Below are 11,675 nucleotides of genomic sequence, written 5' to 3' on the forward strand. Positions count from 1 at the left end.
AGTTGTGCTTCACCACCATCTTTCTGTTCTCTGTTCAGTCATGCAGTTCAGCTTCACCACCATCTTTCTGCTCTCTCTGTTCAGTCATGCAGTTCAGCTTCACCACCATCTTCGTGGCGGCGTTCCCACTGGCCCCTCTGCTGGCCCTCCTGAACAACCTGTTTGAGATCCGCCTCGACGCCATCAAGATGGTCAGCCTAGAGCGCCGCCTAGTGCCCAAGAAGACCAATGACATCGGTAGGACACGTGTGCCTGTGTGTGTGTGTGTGTGTGTGTGTGTGTGTGTGTGTGTGTGCGTGATAGATAGATAGATAGATAGATAGGGGGAGTTTGTATTGCATATGTATGTGTGTGTACAGTGTGTGTGTGTGTGTGTGTGTGTATTGTGTATTTGTGTATGTGTATCAGATAGATACAGTAGATAGATAGATAGATAGATAGATAGATAGATAGATAGGGAGAGTTTGTACTGTATATTTATGTGTATGTATAGTGTGTGTGTGTGTGTGTGTGTATTTGTGTATGATAGATAGATAGATAGATAGATAGATAGGGAGAGTTTGTACTGTATATCTATGTGTGTGTGCAGTGTGCTGTGTATCCAGCAAGGCTGATTTTGATTTGTTAATAGATTCATATGTGATGCATGTGATTGCAGGCGTATGGACTAAAGTGCTGGAGGCCATAGGTGTGCTGGCGGTGATCGCTAACGGTCTGGTGATCGGCGTCTCGTCTGACTTCATCCCGCGGCTGGTGTATCGCTATAACTACGGCCCCTGTGCCAACGGCACCGTCACCGACGTCGAGTGAGTGACTTACCCGCACGCCACTTACAGATTCAGTAACGCTACGAACTATGTGCCTCTTGACACACGCCAGTTGGATAAAGTAGGAAAGTCTGTACACCCTTAAAACGAATGTGTTGGAAACAATGTGTGTTGTCCCTATCTGGACACAGAGATGTGTTGATTTCAACACATTCATTTTAAGAGTGTATAGTAAGTAAGTATGTAAGTAAAGTAAGAAAGTGTGTATGTATGTAAGTAGGTAAGTAAGAAAGTGTGTATGTAAGTAAGTGCGTAAGAGAGTGTGTTTGTAAGTAAGTGTGTAAGAAAGTGTGTATGTGTGTAAGTAGGTAAGTTAGAAAGTGTGTGTGTAAGTAAAAGCGTAAGAGAGTGTGTATGTATGTAAGTAGGTAAGTAAGAAAGTGTGTATGTAAGTAAGTGCGTAAGAAAGTGTGTATGTAAGTAAGTGCGTAAGAGACTGTGTATGTAAGTAAGTAGGTAAGTAAGAAAGTGTGTATGTAAGTAAGTGCGTAAGAGAGTGTGTAAGTAAGTAAGTGCGTAAGAGAGTGTGTATGTAAGTAAGTGCGTAAGAGAGTGTGTATGTGCGTAAGAGAGTGTGTATGTAAGTAAGTGCGTAAGGGAGTGTGTGTGTACGTAAGTAAGTAAGCAGTTGTGGTCTTCCCCTCTCATAGTATATGGGCTGCGTTGTTGTTCTGTCATCTGACTGAGCGTGACCTTTGTGACCCCACCGTTGCTTTTCCCCTTCCTGGTTGCTAAGCAGCAGGAGCTGGTAGCAGGTACTGTAGCAGGAACCAGACTAAACTACACAGAGACTTTGGCGTGAAGAAAAGGCACACAAGATTCTTATGAATCAAGATTAAAGGGAAGCAGGCAGTTATGTGTAAACATTCCCTCCAAGGAGGTGTTATCAGGTGTAGATAAGGGGAGACTCTCTCTTTCTCTCGCTCTCTCTCTCTCTCTCTCACACATACACACACACACACACACACACACACACACTATGTCTCTCTCTCACACACACACACACACTCTCTCTCTCTCACACACACACACTCTCTCTCTCTCTCTCTCTCTCTCTCACACACACACACACTCTTTCTCTCTCTCTCTCTCTCTCTCTCTCTGCCTCTCTCAAAGGTGTGTTTCCCCATGCTGTCTCCAGCCTGTGTGTGTGTGTTTCCTCATTCTGTTCCCAGGCATACTGTAGCCCAGTGTAAAATGCTGTGTCAATGTCAATAACATTACCCTTTTAGAATCACACTTAATCTCCCTCATCACAGTTCACTCAAGCACCTGTTTGATTCGCTAGATGGTGTTTATGTAGTTTATGTGTCTCCCCCATCTCCCACCCACACACACACACACACTCGCTAGACGGTGTTGATGTAGTTTATGTGTCCCCCCAATCTCTCTCACACACGTTCAGTAGATCACTGGTTAAAGTTGACGAGGTTTAGAACGAGTGGGTCTTGTGGAAAGAGGACAGAGACTCTTTTGTGGAAAGAGTCTCTGTATCAGACCTGAGTTCATATTTAGATTTAGATTCATGTACGGATTCAGAATATTGTTGGTGAATTATCTGACATGAATTTGGTTGTCTGTGTTTTTGGTTCGAGAATTTCCTTAATGTCTCCCGTAAAGCGGTGCGTTCTGGATCGTGCATTTCCGTTCTTTTTTGTGTATTTTTTATTTTTGCGCTTCTGAGCAATCAACTCGTTTGGCAACGTGGTGGAATATTTTGTTTAGATCATTAACGGCTATGTTTACACCATCTGTTACACCATCATGTTAAGGGACTACGAAGTGGTCAGAAACCTGTTTAAGAGTGATTGGGTGTCATTTTGTCTAATTCCGCTATAGTATTGATCATTACTATTATCAGTCTCTCTGTAGATCTTGCTAATCCTGTGCATTCCAGAGGGTTTAGGGAAGTGTTTCCCAACCTTTTTCCCTTGAAGGCCCCCTTGCCTGTGTCTAAGATAAGCCAGGGCCCCCTACCCGAACTCCTACCCACATACACACACAAGACATTGTTTTGTTCAACAATCGGGGTCCGGGGATGAATTAAAAATGCCTAGCCTAGCCCGACCTGAAGGTTGCTTGCGCGTGTACAGAGGTAATAAATAGCTACATGAATTTAAACATGTTTTAATTTGGATTAAACAGCGTTTTGATTATCCAATGGGGTGTGTTATTGGGATATTAAATACATTTAATGTGCACAAATATCATTTTGGTAACCTCACAACCTCAGCCCAGGCAACATTGTGCTGACCCCCTGCAATCTCTGACGGTCCCTAGTGGGGTCCCCGGACCCCAGATTGGGAACAACTGGTTTAGGGGATACAGGTTTTTCTCACTATCTCTCTCTCTCTCTCTCCCTCCATCTCTATCTCTCTCTTCCTCCCTCTCTCTCTGTGCTCCAGTTGTATGACAGGCTACATTAAGGATACTCTGTCCACGGCGTACATGTCAGATGAGCGGGTGCAGAAGGACTTCGGGTTTAAGCAGATGCATAACGCCACTGAGTGCAGGTGAGACCATGAAGCAATAGCCTCATTGCCACCACCTAGTGTTCAACACAGGAATAGCACACTAGATCACATTGACGCCTTCTCAGATTAAGACAACGATGGACACTCTCTGCAAAGCTACAGTTAGAAACAAAATGATTCATACCCCTGGAAAATATTGATTTAATGTTAGTTATCTTTTGACCAATATGTTTGTTCAGAATGAAAATGACACGGTCACATGACAAAAGGTTATAAGTCAATGAGGCAGACACAATGATTCCATTGTTGGCATGTGGCAGTGTCATTTTCAGACAGAACAAACATTGGTGCTTTCATTGCTTTCATTGGATATCTTGCTCAAAGAAGCAATGCACAAATACTCATATTAATATTATTGTCATATTATACCTGTTATGTTACCCAGGGCCCAAACCCATGATGTTAATGCCTTGCTCTCCCAGTTGAAGGAAAGAGAAACACACTGTATTGAATCATTGTTTATGTTTTGTAGCTTAGCATTTGTAGCCTACCATGCTACTTTGGTAGCATTAACCCTATGATTTAGTGACGGCGACCGTATGGTTATGTTTTTGTCAGTTATAAAGGCTACCGCAGGAATGAGGACTACAGTCTCACCTCCCAGTACTGGTACATTCTGGCCATCCGCTTCGCCTTCGTCATTCTGTTTGAGGTACGTTGGACTCCTACAGGGGCTGGGAGATCTGTCCACTGACCCCACTGAGGGCGTTTAACAGTGGGGACAAGGACAGAGTTGAACAGTGTCGAGTAGAGAATGCCCCCCCCCCCCCCCCCCTCTATACAGTACATTCACTGGCATGTTGCATAGTAAGAAAAGTTCAAACAAAGCTTCTGTAAGGGGGAGTATTTCTTGGTATTGGTAACAACATGCGTAATGCATATTATTGGTGACATGCCTAATGCTTGGTATTGGTAACAATATTGGTAATGCTTGGTATTGGTAACAATATTGGTAATGCTTGGTATTGGTAACAATATTGGTAATGCTTGGTATTGGTAACAATATTGGTAATGCTTGGTATTGGTTGCAACATTGGTAATGCTTGGTATTGGTAACACCATGCGTAACGCTTGGCTGTGATGTTGTCCTTGCAGCATGTGGTGGTCCTGTGTAAGTTCATCGCTGCCTGGTTCATCCCCAACAGCCCCATGAGGGTGAAGAACCGCAGACTAGAGGACAAATTCAAGAGACTGAAAGAGGAGCTCAGGTCAGTACACCATCACACCACAGGACACACTCAAGAGACTCAGTGCACAGTCACACCACAGGACACACTCAAGACACTGACAGAGCTCAGATCAGTACACAGTCACACCACAGGACACACTCAAGACACTGACAGAGCTCAGATCAGTACACAGTCACACCACAGGACACACTCAAGACACTGACAGAGCTCAGATCAGTACACAGTGACGCTACAGGACACACTCAAGACACTGACAGAGCTCAGATCAGTACACAGTCACACCACAGGACACACTCAAGACACTGACAGAGCTCAGATCAGTACACAGTCACACCACAGGACACACTCAAGACACTGACAGAGCTCAGATCAGTACACAGTGACGCTACAGGACACACTCAAGACACTGACAGAGCTCAGACCAGTACACAGTGACCAGGGCTAAGTTAACACCCGCCAAATGCGGGTAAAAAATAGTTTTGCCGGCTAAAAAAACCCATTAACTAGCCACTTTGGCTGGAGGTGAGTGATAAAAGAAAATTGTGTCCTGAAAAGAACGGTATAGAACAGTGATTCTAAACCATTGGGCCGCCAGCACCCCACCGAAGGCCGCAACAAACTTTCAGTTTTGCACCTGTGGGCCGCAAGGGCCGCAGGACTGCCATCAGTGGTGTCCAAACTGCGGCCCGCGACACACTTCAATGCGGCCCGCCGAGCATGCATTAGTTATCATAGATCTGGACCGCCATGCACTTAGGTTATCATTGGCTGTTCACATTGTGGTTAACATTAAGAAATGCTTTACACTCTTCTTAGAGAACGTTTATATTTACAATGTCGATATCAAAACAGCATGTTACATAGAGATGATAGGCTACTCTTTGAAATCTCTGCAGCAAATCTAATTTACGTTATGTTAGCCTACTAATAACGTTACTCATAACGTAATTGGGAGCGTGTTTGAGTGTGCATGAAAGGGAGAGAGAGCGCCAGCTGGCTTGTCATTGTTGATAACTGATATCTCCTCTTTTTTTTATAAGAAACTTTAAAGAAAAACGCAAAGACAACTGTAATTCCACTACTGAAAGGTAAACTGTGAGAGGGCAGGCACAGCAGCCACTGAGTGGAGCCGGCACGCGTCTTAAAGTCACAGTGCACCATTTATAAATGAATTAAACAGCATCATATTAATCATATTTCTTAACAAATGTATTTTCTATAACAAAATTATTATCATTTAAGATTCTATATATCATACTGCACTGTGTGTGTGTACATGTCCTATGTGGGAGGTTCGGGGTGTGAGTTAACGTTAGTGGGCACGTCTAATTTTGGTCAGAAAACCAACATGGCGCTTCAAGTAATGCGTCACAGCGGTCATTTGACTGGCGCTTGGCCGTTCTAGTGTTAACAGTATAGTCAATATGACCCACTCATCAGTACTATATAGTCAATATGACCCATCCATCAGTACTGTATAGTCAATATGCCCCACTCAGTCATCAGCCATCAGCAATATAGTCAATATGCCCCATCCATCATTACAGTATAGTCAATATGACCAATCCATCAGTACTGTAGTCAATATGACCCATCTATCATCAGTACTGTATAGTCAATATGCACCACTCATCATTACTGTATAGTCAATATGCCCCACTCATCATTACTGTATAGTCAATATGACCAATCCATCAGTACTGTATAGTCAATATGACCCACTCATCAGCAATTTAGTGAATATGCCCCACTCATCATTACAGTATAGTCAATATGACCCATCCATCAGTACTGTATAGTCAATATGCCCCTTGCCCCACTCATCAGTACCGTATAGTCAATATGACCAATCCATCAGTACTGTATAGCCAATATGACCCATCTATCATCAGTGCTGTCAGCACACTTACAGTATAGGTTGGAGTCGTGGTTATCCACTTCTGCTGTCGATGTCTTCATACTGATTCTGATTCAGATTCTAATGCTGATTCTGATGCTGATTCTTATTCAGATTCTAATACTAATTCCATAATTCTGATTCAGATTCTAATGCTGATTCTGATGCTGATTCTATTGCCGATTCAGATTCAGATTCTAATACTAATTCCATAATTCTGATTCAGATTCTAATGCTGATTCTGATGCTGATTATAATGCTAATTCTGATTGTAATGCTAATTCTGATACTGATTCTGATGCCGATGGCTGATGTGTCTCCACAGGTTTATGAGCTACAAGTACGACACCCAGGTATGACCACACGGACATCCTTCAGAGGCCACAACCCCACACTGGACCTCAGTCAATCAGACGAGAGAAGCTGACAAATAATCACTCCCACACCTGATGCAATTTGCACAGAGAAAGACGGCTCTCTGCTGAAGGTGGACCATAAGGACCTTAAGGACTCTCAAATCAGAGAGTACCATCACAACTTCGGCAGAAATGTTATTACCATACTGGCGTCACTGTTCCCAGATGAGAACCCCGTCATCACTATTCCCAGATGGGAACACCGTCGTCACTATTCCCAAATGGGAACACTGTCATCACTATTCCCTGATGGGAACATGTAGAAGCAATAGAAGTGTGATTGCAACAGGACCACACCAACATGCCGATGTTACACACACTTGTAAGAATGTGTGTGTGTGTGTGTGTGTGTGTGTGTGTGTGTGTGTGTGTGTGTGTGTGTGTGTGTGTGTGTGTGTGTGTGTGTGTGTGTGTGTGTGTGTGTGTGTGTGGGTGGGTGTGTGTGTGTGTGTGTGTGGGTGGGTGGGTGTGTGCCATACCAATGCAGTGCTGGTATGTTAGAGGTTTTCATCGCTCAGGATTAGGTTAGAAGAACATGTTTGTTGCCTAGATTTTGTATGTCCAGGATTAGATATTGGTTGCTGTGTTTTTGCTCAGTGTGTTAGACCAATCACAGTTGATGAACCTTGAAGACTATGCTTAGCACAATTGGCAGTTGTGCAAACTGTGAAACAGTTTTTAAATCAACGTGTGTATGTGTGTGTGTGAGAGAGAGATAGAGAGAGAGAGGTTTTTATTTTTTTACATATGTGAGTATCTTCATGTAATCCAAAGAATGGGTCCATATCATTTATTTCTCACATTGTGTTTGCTGAGGATCTAGACATTCTCAGCGTGTCTGTGGCCTTTTCAGTAACTTATCATGTAGGTTGTTTGTTTAAGAGGCACCTGCGACAAACTCTTATGTGCAGCGATTTTAATCAAGGTATAATGTTATGTACCAAGTACCAGGGTGTTATTTAATCAATGTTGAAATGACCAAACATGCACTAATACAATTTCAACTTTATTCAACATCTTCTGAATATTTTACACTTGAGTGTTTACATGTTGATGCTGTTTTTAAACCGCAAACCTGTTTTTATCTTTATTCTGAAATCACGTTCCCATAGTGCTGAGTTAAAGGGTTTGTTTATACGTTATCAACCTGTGTCTTAGATGAGGGTGAAAGGGCACTAAGCACAAAGCCATGGAAACATTACAGTGATTATAGTCTACGACTTTAAATGTGCAACATTCATGCAGTTGACCAGTCCATACACACGTGACGTTGGTTTCTTGCCCTTTGCAGTTTAAATTTGCTAATAAATAATATTTTTTATTGAATCACAGTGTCCGCTAAATTACTAAATGCACTGATGTTAAACGCACAGGAGTAGTTCGATTTTGATTTTCAGCTGTCCGCTAAATTACTAAATGCACTGATGTTAAACGCACAGGAGTAGTTCGATTTTGATTTTCAGCTGAGGTGCATCACACGTTTCAGTCAGCAGCCGTGTTCTACTATGAGTTTGTTGTGAAACGACTGAAACCAACATGGGACTCTAGAGCAGTGGTGTAGTCTACATGATACGCAGGGCTATGCAGTATACCCACTTAAAAAGCATCACCATCTCAGCATACCCTGTAGCAACCTCCATCTGTTGTATGTGTTCAGCCTGCTGTTCACTTTAAAGAGACCCTATGCAACTTTCTGCAGGAGATGATTGCTCCTTGTTTACATCTGGAAGTCTGACACGAAGAACCACGCTTGCAAATTATATATTTAAATATAGCCTATACATGTATAAATATACACGCTAAAGCTGTCGGGGAAGCTCTGCAGAGAAAATGCAAGCATAAAACGAGCGAAAACGAAAAACGAAACCGAAACCAGAGATGAAATCGCCAATCCTGCATAGTTCCTCTTTAAGACATTTTAATTACCTCCGCCAAGGAGGTTATGTTTTCATCGGGGACGTATGTTTTACAAACATACCGGCGTATGTTTGTCTGTCTGTTTGTTTGTCTGTCTGTTTGTCAGCAAGACAACTCAAAAAGTGATGGATGGATTTCGATTAAATTTTTCAGCGAATGTCAGACATGACCCAAGGAAGAAACGATTACATCCGTAATCCGAGTGATCCGTAATTCCGTCGGGATTCCAGAGCCGTTTGTGTTTCACTTAGGGATGTAATTGCATGGTATGGCCACGTGGTGGTGATCTGAATAGTTTAGGTTCAAATGTATGACAACCTACGAAGGACAATACATGCGGAGGTCTGCGCTCTCTGAGTGCTTTTCTAGTTTGAAATGCAACATTGTACTATTTACAATGGTTTACAACATGATATACCAGCATTTGAAGTGTCAGATCCTTTGTGGCTACTACTGGAATAGTAACATGAGTACAACATAACATAACATAACATATAAGCTAGACTAGCAGTGGGAGCATCAGATCGGGTTTCACAGAAAATGTAACTCTGGTATAATCTCTTAGCACACCAACAGATGATCCAGAAAGCAACAAAGAGTGCTGAATGGCACCAAACCAGGAGCACATTACAGTACACCAGACTGCCCCTCTTCACTGGTTCTCTATTAAAGAGGAACTATGCAGGATTGGCGATTTCATCTCTGGTTTCGGTTTCGTTTTTCGTTTTCGCTCGTTTTATGCTTGCATTTTCTCTGCAGAGCTTCCCCGACAGCATAGCGTCTATATTTATACATGTATAGGCTATATTTAAATATATAAATTGCAAGCGTGGTTCTTCGTCTCAGACTTCAGATGTAAACAAGGAGCGATCGTCTCCTGCAGAAAGTTGCATAGGGTCTCTTTAATTTCAAAACAATGACTACTGAGCAGTCTCAATGAAAGATAGGCTGGCGATTTAGATGGAAATACAAGGAATTGCATGAATCTTAGTCTAGATGTAACAAAGGCATGTATAATTCTCTCAGTATCTTTTAAAGATAACATTGACCTTATTGATCTGATCAGTATTCACATGCACTACTGATAAAAACAGATGTGAAAACATCTTATGTAAAACAGAAAGTCCCTGGGTTGAATATGGAAGTCATTGTGCATGTATACATGTGGTCTGATTTCAGTCAGGCGGTTGTTAAACAGGCTAAAAAGACAATAAAACGGATTGTTGATAAGTGGTGGCTACCTCTGAAGTCAAATGAGCCTTCAGCATAAAAAGAAAATGGTCAAAAAGACAATAAAATAGATATCTGATAAGGTGTTGTTGACACCAAATGGCAGAATTTCATAGAAACCATGTGACTGTTGTAGTAACACACCTACAGATTCTCCAGGACTCAGCAAAAAGACTGCCGGATGGTACCAATAAACAGGATCATATGACGTCTTTACCTGTCTTCACTGGTTCCTGTGCCTTCATTTTAAAACCATGGCTGCTGAGCTCTTCTGACAGTCTGTAAATGAATGGTAGACTGGTGATTGAGATGGGAAAATAAGGAATTGCATGAATCTGGTCTAGATGTAACAAAGGCATGTATAATTTTCTCTCAGTATCTTTTAAAGATAACATTGACCTTATTGAGTTATCTGATCAGTATTCATATGCACTACTGATGGGAACAGATAAACATCTTCTGTAAAAACAAAGCCTGGGGATTGAATACTTACGCAAGTCACTGCGTTTATACATGTGGTCTGATTTCTGGAAAATATGTGACAAATTATCCATGGACCAGCAATCTTCTTATCGAGGAGGTCCTAACAGAACATATAGAGAGAAAGCATGCAACCATTTGGTCGCAGTTTGGAGCCCTGGTTTCATTGGGGGTGTTATGGCTAATGCTGTAGCACCCCCAGTTTGGAGCCCTGGTTTCATTGGGGGTGTTATGGCTAATGCTGTAGCACCCCCTAGCTCCCCCTGTTGCTGCCCGTGAATCACACAGTTGACAGGTTTACAAGAAATGGCAGAATTTCACAGAAATCATTACATTACATTACATTAGGCTGTACAACAATTCTAGGATTTTTTTTTTTTTTTTTTTTAAGTTTGAGTGCAGTAAGAATAAGTGTATCAATGACTGCAATTGTCTGAAGGGGGAATGTGGCTGGGAATGGCCCCCTCCTTCTTGTCCCTGTCAAGGTTGCCATGGTCGTGGACACCTCAACAGATGGTAAGTCAAGTATCAGTAAGACTAGTTGCATGTAGTGCTATGAAAGGAGATGTTCTCTGAAGAGCTGGGTCTTCAAGACTCTTTTGAATATGGAGAGGGATGTTAGCCTAGAAATCTAGTCAAGTCAAGTCAAGTCAAATTTTATTTATATAGCACATTTAAAAGCAACAGCATTGCACCAAAGTGCTTTACATAGAACAAATAAATAACAATAATAATAATCATCAATAATAATAACAATAATAATAATAATACAATATTAGTAGGCAAAAGGATGGGCATTGTGATAATATTAAAGAAACATAGAAACTAAAAATAAAAACAAATAAGAAATTAAAGAAAAGTTAAGAAGTTAACACAACAGTGGAGATAAACAAAAAGGAAAACATTTGAGGGAGAGGTGGAGAGGTCAGGGAGTGTTAAAAGCTAGGGAGAAGAGGTAAGTCTTTAAGTTGGATTTAAAGCTAGTAATAGTGGGGCAAGATTTGACAGTATCAGGAAGGCTATTCCAGAGTTGGGGGGCATAGACAGAAAAAGCTCTGTCACCTTTGGATTTAAGTGAAGCAGAGGGAATAGAAAGAAGACATTGTGAGGAAGAACGAAGAGGTCTAGGAGGACAGTAAGGAATTAAGAGATCACAGATGTATTGAGGTGCTAAGTCATGTAAG

General features: G+C 41.9%; 1 protein-coding gene across 4 annotated transcripts in view; it reads left to right on the forward strand.

The window, feature by feature from the left end:
- Nucleotides 1-8,190, forward strand: part of ano9b (anoctamin 9b) — a 29,657-nt gene extending 21,467 nt beyond the window's left edge. For 3 of the 4 annotated variants that reach the window (XM_062524893.1, XM_062524895.1, XM_062524896.1), the window contains 7 exons: nucleotides 85-237; nucleotides 659-806; nucleotides 3,233-3,340; nucleotides 3,920-4,013; nucleotides 4,457-4,569; nucleotides 5,592-5,639; nucleotides 6,774-8,190. In XM_062524893.1, coding sequence (XP_062380877.1) covers nucleotides 85-237; nucleotides 659-806; nucleotides 3,233-3,340; nucleotides 3,920-4,013; nucleotides 4,457-4,569; nucleotides 5,592-5,639; nucleotides 6,774-6,807 — 698 coding nt within the window. In that variant the 3' untranslated portion in view covers nucleotides 6,808-8,190. The remainder of the gene's footprint in view (nucleotides 1-84; nucleotides 238-658; nucleotides 807-3,232; nucleotides 3,341-3,919; nucleotides 4,014-4,456; nucleotides 4,570-5,591; nucleotides 5,640-6,773) is intronic. The other variant, XM_062524894.1, reaches the window with a different exon arrangement.
- The last annotated feature ends 3,485 nt before the right edge of the window (nucleotides 8,191-11,675 follow it).

Source organism: Sardina pilchardus, chromosome 21 (assembly GCF_963854185.1).
Source record: "Sardina pilchardus chromosome 21, fSarPil1.1, whole genome shotgun sequence".
Lineage (NCBI taxonomy): Eukaryota > Metazoa > Chordata > Actinopteri > Clupeiformes > Clupeidae > Sardina > Sardina pilchardus.